This window comes from Sceloporus occidentalis, unplaced genomic scaffold (genome assembly GCF_023333645.1).
Source record: "Sceloporus occidentalis isolate IW3139 unplaced genomic scaffold, rSceOcc1.0.p SCAF_1, whole genome shotgun sequence".
Lineage (NCBI taxonomy): Eukaryota > Metazoa > Chordata > Lepidosauria > Squamata > Phrynosomatidae > Sceloporus > Sceloporus occidentalis.
The window spans coordinates 197797727-197813717 of record NW_028316981.1 but is presented as its reverse complement, the minus strand read 5'-3'; the positions used below and the strand labels follow the sequence as shown (position 1 = coordinate 197813717).

General features: G+C 43.4%; 1 protein-coding gene across 1 annotated transcript; it reads right to left on the bottom strand.

The window, feature by feature from the left end:
• Window positions 1-709: 709 nt before the first annotated feature.
• LOC149323202 (dnaJ homolog subfamily C member 25-like) lies at window positions 710-13750 on the bottom strand. Its single transcript, XM_089488346.1, has 4 exons — window positions 13199-13750; window positions 7060-7212; window positions 4169-4639; window positions 710-1078 (listed from the first exon to the last, which is right to left on the bottom strand). Exons 1-4 carry the CDS (start codon window positions 13724-13726, stop codon window positions 956-958), a joined length of 1275 nt encoding a protein of 424 aa, XP_089344472.1. The 5' UTR covers window positions 13727-13750; the 3' UTR covers window positions 710-955.
• Between the last annotated feature and the right edge of the window lie 2241 nt (window positions 13751-15991).

Below are 15991 nucleotides of genomic sequence, written 5' to 3'. Positions count from 1 at the left end.
AACCCGAACTAAACCCTAACCGTAACCCGAACTGAACCGTAACCCTAACGCTAACCTAACTAAACCCTTACCCTAACCCTATAACCTAATCCTGACCCTAACCCTATACCCTAACTAAACCCTAACTGTAACCCTAACTAAACCCTAACATAACCCTGACCCTAACATAAACCTAACCCTAACTCTAACCCTAATGCTAACCCTAGCTATACCCTAAACTGAACCCTAACCATAACCATAACCATAACTAAACCCTAACCCTAGCCCTAGCTCTAACTAAACTCTAACCTTAACCCTAACTAAACCCTAACCCTAAAACTAACAGTAACCCTAACTAATACCTAACCGTAACCCCTAATCCTAACCTTGACCCTAACTAAACTCTAACCCTAACCCTAACTAAACCCTAACCGTAACCCTAACTAAACCCTAACCCTAAGTAAACCCTAACCCTATTCCTAGCAATAAACCCTAACCATAAACCCTAACCCTAAACTCTCAATACTAAACCTAACCCTAAACCCCCAAGCTGCCAGGTAGCCAGTGTATTTTGCCAATCTATTCCAGCCCAGTATTTGTCTAACTTTAGGCCAATTGATTTCAGTTTGTGTATCTTAAATATGTATTACTACACCAGTATCTCAGACTTATTTTTAATTGATCCCCTACTATGAGTCCCTTCTGGGAGAAAGGCAGCATACAAATGAAATAAATAAATACCATTTTAATAGTAAAATAAAGCAAATAAGTCTGCTCAACAAATTTGCTTTTATTAATTTATTTTTATATATATTTATATATATAAAAGTCATAAAATGTTACTAGTTTTCTGCCTGATTGAATAATTCCTGAGTTTTAAAACACTGCTAAGACACAGCAGCAAAACTCTGAACATTTTAGGTACAAATTTTGTTGCCAATCATCTATAACACATTTGTATGTGTTTCAAGAAATATCAATCATCAATAAATGTCAGTCTTCCAGGTCCTTCATTCCTCATCCACCGTCTGTATCTTTTCCATCGAGGGTCCATTGCCATCTTTTTCTTCAGCTCTTCCTCTTGCTCTTGTTTGTAAAGCTAAAAATGTTTAAATGAAAACAAGAATGTCAAAACAACAGCACATAGGAGCAGACTCAGATTCTTTCACGTTTCTCTGAGATAAGTCCATTTTAACTGCAGAACCGTCCAAACAATATACATTTGTTTCAACTGAACTACTATGAATTGCATAACAATAAGTGAAAACTAGATCCAGAACTAAAGCATTGAAGAGTGTGCTGAAAACGTGCAAAAGCAACAGATAATCTATTGAGCTGTAGAAAACAAGTTCGTTTGACATATGCAGACCAAAAAGTAAAATAGTAAGTCAGTTTAGTAGTTTTCAAGTAATATCTCTGAGAATCAACATCTATTTTGACAGCATATTTCTCAAAGTATGTGTGCAAATGTACCTTCAAGTCTGTTGATTTTGGTGACCTCATGAAAAGCTGAACAGAAACTAATTCAGAAATAAAAATGTGTCAGCTTTCAGATTACATTTACAAAGTTTGTCCATGTCCATTAAGCAGTATTTAGTGTCCTCTCTATATCTTACTATTAAGTGGTGCATACATATTACATAATAAATACTGGAAACAGTGAGGCTGGTGGTAATTCCTCATAGCGGACTGTCATTCTGAATCGAGATTCAGGAGGTTTAGTTTTTTGAAAATGGTGAATAGGACAGAGATTGACAGCTCTCTCTCACTTGTTAAACACAAAACATGTCCTGGATTATGGCAGATAAAATATTTTAAATGTTAAAATTCCTTTCTCTTTAGCAGAAAGTGTAAACTACCGTTTTGGGCTCTCGAAGACTGAGAACACACAATTATTTTTCCTGCTGGCCAAAAGCATCTAACCCCTTGCAATGAGGTCTGTTCTATGGTCGTCTGTAGCAGAAGTGTCCTCCACCCTGATCTCATATTTCTGTAACATTCTCTCTAGGAAAAATCATTTGTGGTCCGCTCCTCTAGGACCAGGAAGAAAAGATGTTCTCGTTTTGCATAGCTTACAACAGTGATCAAATTTTTGAGAATAGCCCTAAATTTATGGTTTACCACAGTAGAGTCCCCTTATAATCTACAGTGTTAATGTATTGATTTCTACTGTAGCTCAAACTAATCAAATACTTCCAGAATAATAATAATAACTTTATTATGGCCAATTGGCCAGCACGATACTTCCAGAATAGCCTGAAATAAAAGAGAAGCTCACCTAATCTCTAATAAAAGGTCACAATCTGTACAATGATCATGTCAAAAACAATAGACATCTGCAATGTTGCTACACTGTTTATAACTTGTGCCAATGCATAAGTATAGATGTATTGATAATCAGACAGCAGTAAAAGCTTTGGAGAGGTTTACAAAACCCATTCACAGAAAACAGTTCACAGATTTAGTTTAAATAAGGACTTGTGACCCCCAAAAACTGTTTATATTACATGAACCAGCAATCAGGTTCTTTAGTTTGGAAAGTAGCACTAGAGTTGTATAAAAATGCTTTATAAAGTCACAACATAGGCCTGAAGCAGATGGGCCAAAGAAAGTGCTTTCTGGGCATTTTGAGAGTGTGGCGTTCAAACGCCGCACAGCCCGGAAGCAGCCAGAAGCTGCTGTGGGACCGGCTAATGTGGCCTGAAGCCGTCCAAGAAGGAGCGGCAAAAAGCCACTCCTGTCAGTGGCCCATTCAGGACTATGGCAGTGGCTGGCTTTGGGACTGCAGCATCCAGTTGCTGTAGTCCCAGAGCAATCACAGCTGGAGCGGCTGCAGATTGCTCCATATGGCCCATCTGCTTTGCCCTATAGTGGCCAACATCCTACTAGATTCCTGTGCTGGGCTAACTGTGAAGGTGAAGGTAGTAATACCAAAAAGAAGAAAAAGGTTTCACAAGTAATGATGCAAAAAAAAGGAAAACAAAATGGGTGGTGATGGGGACGGGAAAGCTACTGACTCTGAGGAAGATGACTTATTTGTTTTTTGGCACAGTTGTTCGTACCTGGATGTAAAATGCACCTGTATATGCCTTCTAGTCACCTAATGACATTTGGTGACTGTATGAATTTTTAGAAGGTTTTCTTAGACAAAGAATACTAGAGGTAGGTTTGCCCGTTCCTTCCTCTGAAATACAGCCTATAGCACCTGATATTCAACAGCAGGCTCCCATCCAAGTACTAACCAGGGCTAACCCTGCTTAGCCTCAAACATCAGATGGGATCTGGCTATAGAACACCTTCTTCTTTCCTACCTAGTCAGTCCTCCACCTTCATGCATTTGGTTTTTGCAGGTTTGATTATTCAGGGATTATTTGCCACTGCCTCTGGGGCTGCCCTATGCCATCTTCAACAAGGATTGATAAATCTAACCTTGCATTTCCAGTCTCGCAAGACTGAAACTAGGAAGGTGAGCTGAGCATTATAAATCCCTATTAAAATAGAGTCGGGACTACTCGCATGTGCAAACACTGCTTATGAAAAAAAAAAAGCTAAGGGAAAACAAGGTGCCCAACCCAGATTGGTCTGTGGGTGGGTTGGGGATCAAATAAACAGATCCTTCAGAAACAAATCCAGGAAACACCCCCTGGTTTGAGCCACACAGAAACAGCTGTAGGACCATTTCAAGCAGCCTCGTCTGTATCATACTTTCTCCCCACAGCTGAGTAGGCTGGCCTCTGCACACCTCAAGCTGGGAGTTCATTGGGTTGCTTTTCAATGCTTTTCATTTATCCTTCCCCTGTGGCCTGATCTGGGCTTGTGTTTTTCTTCCTCTCAGCTTGCTTTGCAAGGAACACGTGTGAATGGTTCAAAGCAAGCCTCCATAGGCAAGAACTGGCAAACGCCCATTGTTTTGACACTTGAAAATTACTGTACTGCACTCTACTTTTGGTGTGTGTTAAATATGGTTGTTTTTTTTAAAAAAAAAAATCAGTTTTTTCACTTTTGCAGGGGTCCTGCATCCTTAATCCATGTGAAGGGCCAAATGTATTAGAGAGAGCTAAGAGCTAGCCTTGCTTTACCACCCCAATAACCCTCCATTCACTTAATAAGCCATTACACAGATGGAGTGCACAAACTGGATTTCATTCATTACATTATTTTCCACCTTCCATGTGTAAGCTCCACTCACCTCATAATTGTCTCTTATCCAGAGCTGTCGTTCGAGAAAAGTCTCTTTCTGGTGATCTTCCAAGGTGTCAAACTGAGACTGCGACATTTTCATGTATTTGCGTATGATGTACAATTTTTCTTCTTCACCATATTCTTGTCTTTTGATATTGAAACAATAAATCCACCAAAAATACCATGCTATATACTTGCACAGATAAAAAGGTGCCAAAATAATTTGGAAGAAGAGAATGTCATATAGTTGGGGTTTCTGATAACCACCTTTGATATCTATTTTGTTTTTTATTACATCTTTGATTATTTGCTCTTCTTCTTTACGGATTTCTTCTTTGGACCGTCTGTTTTTGCCCCTTTCTCTTGCTTTGTTCAATAGCCCTTGTTGCCTGGCAATTTCAGTGGCTTGTATACGGTATTTTGGCACAGTTGCTAGGTAGTTGATAGCTTCATTGTAGCTACTCCACCAGCTGAAGAACTAGAATACAAAATGATGAGCACAATTTTAAAGGAATACTATGTAAGCAAGTTCACTTTCTTGAGGCAGAGGCATACCTCAGTTAGCAAAGCTTCTCACAAAGAAGTTTCTTTTTACAAAGTTTTTTTAGACCTGCCTGCTCCCTTTTTCCTATCCTCTGTCTAGCTAGAAGGTTTTTAGCAGCATTTGCATTGTGAGCATGGTGAAGGAGGGCTGGAGAAACAGATTTTTCAGTGTCAGGTTGCAACAGCGTGTCTGCAGTAAACAGTGAGATGAATATTAAGGTGGGGAAAAACAGGATTTTACTCTAGCCAATCCTACTATACTTGTGTGTGTGCATGCCTACCACAGACAAGGTATACAGTAACTCCCTCCACAATTCCATACTGAACATGCATGAAATGCAAAACGGGAGAACATAAAAGCATGCATTACCATTCTCACAGTATGTTTACCTATCCCCTGCTGTGTTCCCAGCTGACTTCCTATCCACTCCTTCTGGAGTTGTCCTAAATCTAATTGCTGTTTTGTTAATCTGAAATTAAGTCCATCTACCAGAATTACTCTTTTTGTCAATTCCACGAGAAAGCACCCAAACTTTTTGTACTTTGCATGGGAACATTAAGTTACCCTCGAGGCCAAGATGTCAGATATAAATATCAGCCCAGCTCTGGCCTCATGGTGCAGAGAGAGCTTTTTCCACTCACTGTGTCACCCTCAGACTTCATTTGAGCCATACCCTGCTTTCCATGGATTCCTCTTCAGACTGGTAAATTTTACTCCCCTCTCCAAACCTAAGCCTCTGCTATCCAATTTCCATACCTCTGCTTCAGTTAGCTCTGTATGGTGTATCTGTTTGAATTGCTATTGGATGTTTGGTTGCACTCTTGCATATTTTCAAATAAAACTCTTCTTATATTCACCAAACTTAGCATCCTCCTGCATTTAGTACTTGTATACATAGGAGAGAACGTTCCTCAAGTTACCTAGCTTCTCACAAGCCTCCTGAGCTAAGCAATCCTCCTAAGGAGATGCTGACACAATTGGTAGGGACCCCAAGTCCCCCCACATTTGGGACAACCCAGCCTAAGAATAAGGTTCTGCTTAGAACTTGGCTGCTACAAGAAAAACAACATGGAGAGAGGCAAGGGAAAAGGTGGAAATAGAGGGAAACTAACTCAAAAGTGTGGCTATTTAGGTGTCTGTGCTTGATTGAAGCCTCTTGTATAACATCCCTCAGTTACCACTTGCTCCTCAATTAAGTGGACTCAGAGTCAACAATTCACATGGAGTGGTGTGATTTCTGTAAGGTTCAAAGAACCTGCAGGACAATGAAAATGAAACAGTTTGAGCTATGCTTCAATGAATGCTTCACTAGGAAGCAAAGCCCTACCAGAGCAAATAAAGCAACAAGATGATTCGTGTTGAAAGGAAAGGCAAACTTTGCCCTAGGAGACTTGGACTTGCCACCAGAGCAGAGCAAGGAGAATGTGAGGCAAGGATTAAGTGTTCCAGGATTTTGAAGCAAGCAAACTGTCATCTGCTCTTGGACCTCTGCCACAGAACATCTATCCACAGTCCAGAAAAAGCAGTACCAGGTTCTTATTCTAAGGAGAATTTATGGACAACAAAACAAAAATGCAAAGAGATCAATGACTCAGTGGATTAAAAACGGAAAGTAAATGGATTAATAATTTGACATCAGTGGATACAAGAAAGCTTTAGTTATATTCCTGGCTAGCTAGCAATTAAACTAACTGAACATTGTGAAAGCCATACTGAATTCTGAGGCAGGTAAAGGAAAATAGAACAAAAGCATCATGAAGAAATACTTGCTTGACAATTTAACCAGATGGGCTAGCTTGGGATGAACACATTTCAGGACTAGTTTGTGTTTCCCACAGAGGCTCTGGACCTGCCAAATTTAAAGATAACCTTGTGGGTTCTCTGACTAGGATAGTGAGTTGGTAGCCAATTCATATTTTATTTATATGGAGTTCAATGGGAGAAAATCATTTTAATTTAATCTGTAGAGGAAACACACAAGAAATTATATAATACCTCACCACCACACACACTAGTATTCTGTACTCAAGGCAATATCAAGAAAATATAAATCACAAACTATATATGCCTGATAAGTTCAAAAATTACATGCAAGCTAATTAGATACAAGACTATTCATGTCCTTTCCAGATATTGAAAGTTGAAAGACTAGTTGTTCCATTTAGAGAAGACAGTGAGATCCAACAGAGGGTCTCCAGAGAAATCAGTGAGAACAGAAGACTGCAAGCAGACAGGAGACTCAGCAAAATAACTTTCCACCTGAATCCTCCACTACTGAACTCTAAATACAACCCTTCTTTAAAAAAATATCCCGTTAGAAGATAACATTGGAACAGAAAAGACAAGATAGTTACCTGAAACACAGAGATAGCACAGACTGTTACTAGAATCACTATTCTGACATCCACCTTGGGTGCCAGTCTTCTAGAATAATAGTGATAGTAATGGCTGTAATACTCTTCAGGATGATCCAACATATAATCATAATCCTTACGAGTTTCTTCATCCTGCAAACAATGATTAAAGGCTACAATAAATTTAAAAGTAATATTACATTAATGTAATCACTTTTGAATATGCCATCTTTGAGTCCCATTTGAGAGAAAAGCAAGATATAAATCTACTACTTAATAATTGTTTAAACCCCTAGCTGTAGGTATAAAAACACACACTACTTTTACATGCATATTTCACACATAAAATAAACCATACTATTTCTGCATCAAGACAATAATAATTAAAAAGGTATAGCTCTCATGTTTGGTAATTTGGATAACATACATTACAAATAACTGAGGCTATTTTTCTTTTACACAAAACATACCTAGTCTTTACGGTAAAGGCCAGGTTTTTTTTCCTCTCAAAAGATCATACAAACTACATGCATATTCAACATGCAGTGAGCTATAAAAGTGTATGAATATTAGCATTTTGGCTGATGTTTATATTAAATGTCTTGCTGCATGCATTTGAGGGTGTAGCTTTATTCTATACATCAGACTTAGATTGCTCCTTGTTCTAACTCTATGTTCTGCATTGCAGGGGAAGACTGAAAATAGCAAAGAGCATGTGGCAACCAATGACACTTGCTAACAGGCATGAGAGGCTGTAACAGTCATGTACATACAGAGGAATGTACTACATAAATCTAAATAGATGTCTTTGCAATACACATACTTTTTTTCTGTCAACTGTGAAAATGACTGGCACTCTGCTAGTCATATAGAAGCCAGTGTCCAATGTTCTATTACATTCTAGCATAGCCAAAAAGCAGATTCAGGATGGCACTAGGAGGAAAAAGGGGTGGAACTATTTATTTAATACTATCTACAGTTGAAGGATCCTGAGATGAGAACATACTTAAGTCTCATCCCCTAAGCTGTTTTCTTCAAATGTACTATTGGTCAGGATTCACTTCTATAGGAAAAAAATAAAGATCAGTATTAGGAGACATTAACATTTGGGGAGGTTCATGCCTGAATTGTATGGGTAATCCCAATTGGAGTAGACGATGTGGATCAATCATATTTACATAATACATTTTTAGTGAGTATGTTTTTTAAAGCTTTTAATTCTATTGATTTAATTATACATTAATGTTTGCATATTTTAGTAATGTGAATTTTAATCTGTATGTGTTTTAACTTTTGTAAGCCACTTTGAATTCCAGGGGTGCCAAAAAAGTGGGACGTAACAACAGCAGTTGAGCCTAGTCAGTGGTTACACTCAGAACCCAGAGTCACTGCAGTACAGAATCAGTCTCTTCACACTCATGTGATTATCATGATAGGTATTTTGGCCAGTCACAAAATAATGTGAGATTTCTTTCTTGGCCATGCTGATCTCAGCCTTGTATGCACTGCTAGTCAGATACCTACAGGATTTAACATGCTCAGGGGGAAGAGAAGTCACAATCCCCTAGCAGTTCCCTAAAGCCTCTAATGTTGCTGCAGAGTTGAAAACACTGTCCCTGCCTCCCATTTGCTTTCTCCTCAATTAACTCATTTCCCACCAATCTGATACTCTCCACTTGTTTCAGCTCAGCTCCCACAATCTATCCCCACCAACCAAGTTAGCAGGGTGGTCAAACTCTCAGGAGAACTGTGCTCCCAACAGCCTGGTGGCAGTAATTCTGTTGGTCTCATAAGGCAAGTGCTCCCTGAGCACCAAGTTTCCAAGCAGAACTATCATCATCTTGCCAGTGGCAGCACCTTCAGAATGAGAAACTGCATAAATGACAGACGGGCAAGAAGAAATGCTGCCCATTTTTGGTTTATGGGCACTTTAGAAAGAACAAAATGCCTGAGTTGTTTTTCTCTTTAATCAGTTCATTAATGGACCAACTGTGACATACTGTTTAAATTATTTTTCAGTTCTCAGATAACTACTAAGTCTGCAAGTCAATAAGCTATTACACTTCTAGTTTACAAAACCAGATATTTTTTATGTTTAGTAATTCCTGTTGTTGTTGTTGTGTAGCTTCAAGTCATTTTCAACTGATGGCATTCAACTGATGGTGTCTCATGGCGTTTTCTTGGCAAGTTTCTTCAGAGAGGGCTTCTCACAGCCATTCTCTGAGGCTGGAGAGAATGTGACTTGCCCAAGGTCACACGCTGGGTTTCATGGCCAAGCCAGGATTTGAACCCCGGTCACTCAAATAACTACACCACACTGGCTCTCCTTTAATAATTCTACTCAATTTATATTCCCATTACTTCGGGAATATTTCTTTTGTGATCAACCACTTCATTTCTAGGATTTCCAGTGCTCTCCAAATATGCCATATAATATTCACCCTATAACATGATTTTTATTGCTTTGTGCTTTCAAGTTGATTCCAACTTATGGCAACGCTAAGGCAAATCTATCACAGGGAATTCTTGGCAAGTTTCCTCAGAGAGGGTTTGCTATTGCCATCCTCTGGAGTTTAGAGAGTGTTTGATAAATATCCCTTTATTCTTAACTGCCTTTGAGTCAACTTTGATCCATGGCAACTCTATGAATGAGAAACCTCCAAGTCACCCTATCCTTATCTGCCCTGATCATCTGCAGATTCAGGATTCTCTCACTGAATCCGTCCATCTGGAATATGGTCTTTCTTTATTACTATTGCCCCTGCTTTACCAAGCACTGTTGTCTTTTCTGTGAGTTCTTTCTTCTCATGACATGGTCAAAACATGACAACTTTAATTTAGGGATCTTTGGGCCCAAACAGACAGACCAAAATAAAGCTGCTTCGGGTCACTTTGGAGGTATGCTGTTTAGGGCTGGAGTGTGGCTTTGGCACGGCTTCCGGCCTCTTAGGACGCATGCATCACTAAAACAGCATACCTCCAAAGTGACCCGAAGCAGCTTTATTTTGGCCTGTCTGTTCAGGCCCTTTGCTTCTAGGGAGTGCTCAGATCTCATTTGCTCCAGGACCCATGTTGATACTGCTACATTTTGTCAAACAGTTCTCTAGATCAGGGAATGTTATAAATCTAAACCTTGTCTAATTGACATGTAGTATCTAGTTGAATATTGAGGAGAGAGGGTACACTCCTTGCTGTATTTAGCCTTTGGCTGCTCTAACAAGCACAGGATTTCCAGCTAGCATGGCATGGGCTATAAAGATTTGGGGGAATGCCTGAGCTTTTCTCGAAACTCTGAAAATAACATTCTTGACTAATTTCGTTAACCCGTCATTGCAGAGGAATTCTGTTATGCACATATCTTTGCCTCAGTGTCCCATCATTAGTCTTGGCTGTTTCCAAAAACACATCCACAGACATGATGCAGGGCAACTCCCATGATGAGATAGAATTTCAAATACCAACAAGCTAAAGTTTTGGTTTTCATTTTAAAAACAACAAATCTGCAACTACAGTTATGAGGGACAACACCCAATGATATTACTTACATGGTGATAGAATCCAAAGACATAGCTGTGTTAGTCTGGAAAATTAGTATGCAAAGGGATCTTGCAGTACCTTTGAGACTAACTGTTGAATTAGTCTCAAAGGTGCTGCAAGATCCCTTTGCATACTGATATTATTTACAGGTCAACACTGCAGATATTGTTCCTGGGATTCAAAGGGCTACTTCATGCATACCCAAACCTTTAAAGACACAGACAGGATTCATGAATCTTCCGCTTGTCTTCATATAGTTGCCTCCTTCATGCTATATTTATAAAGTGCTTTTAAATACTCCTTAGTTCAGAGGTTATTTGCAACTGGAAGAGCTTCTTTGAGGAAAATACAGTCCAACCTCCTCTTGATTCTTTGGACATACTCCTTCATTTGCATTACCTGCATGGTATCTTTTCTTAACAGCTGAAGACTGGTGCTAAAAGTATTACAAATCAGCCTAATTTCCTATTGGTACAATGTACATCGGCTTTCTTAGGTCACCCCACATATCTGTCAAAGGGCTTTAATTCAAAAGAGCCTCAAAATTCCCCAATAATTTGCATTATTGGTAAACCCTGCTTCAGTTTTTTTTCCTCTCTCTCTCCAATATTGACTTTGGGCAAGGCCCTCACCTCTCAGATTCAGCCTCCAAACTTCAATATGGGGATGCCAACAGTGATCGGACGTATACGGCTGCTGTACAGAATACTAAAATGTATGAAACTTTTGGTAAAGCTGATCCTCCAGGGATCCGAGTCTCTGGATAATCCACTATGGCAAGGCTACATCTGCACTGTGGAAATAATCTGGTCTGAGTTCACTTTTAACGGCCATGGTTTAGTGCAATGGAATCCTAGGATTTGTAGTCTGTTGTGGCACCAGAGCTCTCTGACAGCTTTCTCACAAAGCTACAAATCCTAGAATTCCATAGCACTGAGCCACGGCCACTGAAATCACGTTAGACTGGATCATTTCTGCAGTGTGGATGCAGCCTATGAGGGAAGAATGGAAGGCAATTGACCACAGAAGGCTACTGACTTTGCTGTGAGCTGGCTACCATATGGAACAGGATGGCGCCCTTTCTGACCAAACTCTGCTTGCAGCAGAGACTGGGGAAGTTACCTTTTTGGGCTACTCTTCCCCAAATCCATACCCAGCCATGATGACTGGGGTGGTGTGTGTGTGAAACAGTCCCCCCCAAAGTGACTTCCTCAAGCTCCTCAGAGGCTCACCAGACTCAAGACTGAATGCACACTTTAGCAACAATCCAGTTTGAGACTGCAATCGGCCCTCCACCTTTGTGGCTTTGACTTTTGTGGCTCTGATTATATGCGGTTTTGATTAAAACGTTCTCTCCAGGAATCTCCAAATCCTCCATGACAGAAGCTGACCATAGAGTTGTGCTGGAGAAGGTAGAGGTTCCTGGAGAAAACACTTCTCTAGGCATTTGTGGCTCCTCCCAACACGATTCTATGATCAGCCTTTGGCAGATGTTATTCACGGGGGTCCTTCACCCTTAAACCCAACAAACGTGGAGGGACCGCTGTACTTTAACTGCTGCGGCTTGGTGCTATGGGATTCTGGGAATTGTAGTTTGTTACTGTAGTGGCACCAGTGCTCTCTGACAGACACTGTGTATACATAACTACAAGTCGACCTCATGTATAAGTTGAGGGCAGGTTTTGGGGGGCAAAATTATGGATTTTGATATGACCCATGGATATGCTGAGGGTAAAACCTCAGGGCATGAAACAAAGGACTCTAAAGGATGCAGCAGAGGAAAAACAATACCAAAGGACTTACAAAAACCCAGCAGGCAAAACAACGTTGTGATGACACTGAAGGCTGTGTGGATGAGAGTAGAGGAAGATCGCTACTTCCAGGGCAGATCACACTCTCGACTTTCCAGGGGATGACCCCTTTTAAAGTAAGAGTTAAAGTATAATACACTCATCCCTCCATATTTGTGGCTTTGGTTATCCATGGATATGTTCTCTCTGGGAATATCTAGGTCCTCCTCCAGTGCAACTCTATGGTCAACTTTAACTAAGAGTTGCCCTGAAAGACCTAGAGCTTATTCCTAGAGAGAGCACTCTATGAAGTATCTGAAGTTGCTCCAGGGCAGTCCTATGGTCAGTGTCTGTCGGACGCTGGCCACAGAGTTGCAATGGAGGACCTACAGATTCCCAGGGATGTGTCCTCTCAGGTAAAAACAGGGTGCTTTGGTCATCTGCAGTGTTTCCATATTCACGGGGGTCTTGTGCCCTAACCCTAGCGAAGAAGGAGGGACAAGTGTACATACATTTTACCTGTAGATAAGTCGACTCGGGTATTTTGGAATCGATTTCTTTCTGACTAAAACGTCTAGACCTATAGTGTATGTGTGTGTGCGTGTATGTATGTGTATATATATATATACACACACACACACACACACACACACACACACATATAGGACTCCCAGAATGCCATAGCAGGGAGCCAGGTGCCAAGGGGGCGCTGAGAGTTCCTCTGGGGCGAAGAGGTGCCTCTTTCTTTCTTACCGGAGGGATCCTCCCGGGACCGGAGGAGGGAGGGGGCGCCCCCGGCCCCGCTCTCTCACCTTGAGGGTCTCGTAGGCGGTGGCGATGAGGAGGAACTTCTCCTCGGCGCTCTCGGCTCCTCCTCCTCCCCCGCCGGGCTCCGTCTCCTTCTCCTTCTCCTTCTGCTGCTGCTGCTGCCGGTCCGGGTGGTATCGGAGGGCCAGCTGCCTGTAGGCGCGGGCGATCTCAGCCTTGCTGGCATGGCGGCTGACGCCCAGGACGTCGTAGCAGGCCACCTTCCCGCAGTACAGCCCCTCCACCAGGGCCTCCGCCGGGCGCCAGCACAGGCACAAGGTGAACCATAGCAGCGGAAGCGCCAACGGCGGCGGCGGCGGCGGCGGCGGGGGCCAAGGGCCGCTCCGCCGCCGCCGCCACAGCTTCCTCATAGCCGTTGCCCCGGGCGACCGCCGCCACCGAGAGACTGGGGCCCCGCGCGCGTCATGATGACGCAGTCCGTCGCGCGACGCCTGCCGCTGCCGTGGCCTCGCGCCGGCCCCGCGCTGCCCCTCAGCCGCGCGAGCGTGGGGAGGGGCGTGGCCAGAACACATCGGACGCCGTCGGAGCCCAAGCGCCAGGCTGGCCGGGCAGCGCACGTCTCTTCCCCAGTTGCGGAGCGCCAGGCGGAAAGAGGCCAATGGGGACGGACCTGATTGGGCGAAGGAGGAGCCAATCGTCGTGGAGGGGGGCGGGGCTTTTTCCCCCACTAGAAGAGGGAGGGACTGACTGAAGGAGTTTTAAAAGGGGGCGGGGCTAAGAAAACAAAGGAGTGGGGTCGAGAGTCGGAGGTTGGCGCAAGGGCGGAGCCAATGAGAGAGAGAGAGAGAGAGAGAGAGGAAAGGGGCGGGGTTTATCCTGAGGCGGACATTGGAAGTTTAAAAGGGGCGGGGTTAGGAAAAGGGGTGGGGCGAGTCGGAGATTGTCGCGAGGGTGGAGCCAATGAGAGGGAGGAAGGGGGTGGGGTTTGCCCAGAGGCGGAGAGAGGAGGTTTTTGAGGGGGCGGGATTAGAATACAAAGGGGGTGGGACGAGATGGAGATTGGCGCGAGGGCGGAGCCAATGAGAGGGAGGAAGGGGGTGGGGTTTGCCCAGAGGCGGAGAGTGGAAGTTTTAGAAGGGGCGGGGTTAGAATACAAAGGGGTGGGGCGATGCTGAGATTGGCGCAAGGGCAGAGCCAATGAGAGGGAGGAAGGGGTGGGGTTTGCCCTGAGGCGACAGGTGCAGGAAGGGGTCCGGCTCCAATGGGAGGGAAGGAGAGGATTGTGGGAGTTGTAGGGACGTGGCGTTGGTCTGCGGCCCTGGAGATCCGGGTTCGAGTCCCAGCTTCGCCACGTCGTAAACCCTGAGTGCTGGGTGACCTTGGGCATGAAGGCACACTCTCTCAGCCTCAGACCCTCCTCTCTGAGCAAACCTGGCCAAGGAAGCCCCATGACTTGGAAGGCACACAACCACCACAACAGTGAAGGCCTTTCGGTGGGGCCATGGTGTGTCAGACTGCAGTGTAGATAGAGATACACATGGGAGGGGGGGGCAGCGTGAGGTAGTGGTTTGGGCATTTGGACGCTGGTGAAGCCCAGGGTTCCAGTCCCTGCTTGGCCATGGCAAAGCCCTGGGTGAACTTAAGCTAGTCACTCTCTCTCAGATTCAGATATATAAAGTGGCACTCATTTGGTTCGGAGTTTGCTTGTTAGCCCTTTCAGTTCTTGAGTGAAACTATATAGCGGTGGCTGCATCCACACCGCAGACACAAGCCAGGCTGACACCGCTTTAACTGCCACGACTCAATGCTACGGCATTCTGGGATTTCTAGTTTCGTGAGAAAGCTCTGGAGTCCCAACAAACCACAGTTCCCAGAATTCCATAGCACTGAGCCATGGCAGTTGAAGCGGTGTCAAACTGCATTATTTTTTGCAGTGTGGATGCATCCAGTATTAAAACGTCTGCCAGAGCAATGATGCCTAAACTGCAGCTAAACAAGGGTCACTTATTTCATTCTCTCTTGACTTTTCTTCTCCAAAAGACGACTCTAAAATCTTACTGAGAATAAAAAATATGGTCTGACCCTTGAAAACGCCTTGTTTCTCTCATATGTATCAAGAGGTGCAGAAGTACAGCTACCTCCACACTGCAGAAACAATCCAGTTTGAGACCACTTCAGCCACTGCCATGGCTCAGTGCTATGGCATTCTGGGAGTTGCAGTTCGTTGTGACACCAGAGCTCTCTGACAGGGAAGGCTAAATGTCTCACTAAACTACAACTCTCAGAATCCCATAGCATTGAGCCAGGGCAGTCAAAGCAGTGTCCAGCTTGGTTGTTTCTGCGGCGCATAAGTTGCGCACATTTAAACTATCATGAAGTGTGGAGTACTGGTCTGAGCATTGGACTCGGTCTCTGGAGACCAGGGTTCAAATCCTTGTTTGGATGTAGAAACCCACTGCCTGGCCTTGGGCAAATCACACTCTCTGAGCCTCAGAGGACGGCAACGGCAAACCCTCTCTGAAGAAACCTGCCGAGGAAACTCCACAATAGGTTTGTGTTATAGTCGCTGTAAGTTGGAAACAGTCTGAAAGTACACAATGATATCACAGCCTGTGTGCGATTGATATTAAAATGGGTGAAAAAGGATTAAACAACCAGACATGGGGCACTGGGCAGCTATCCAAATGCTACTGGAGTGCAGCTCCCATTTGCCCTGAAGAGCATAGAGAGTGGCAAAGGACTTTGTGAGCCACAATCCAACAACATCTGGAGGGCCACAAACGCAACATCCATTGATTAGAGGCCATGAAGCTTGGAAGAGACTTGATTGTCAGTGA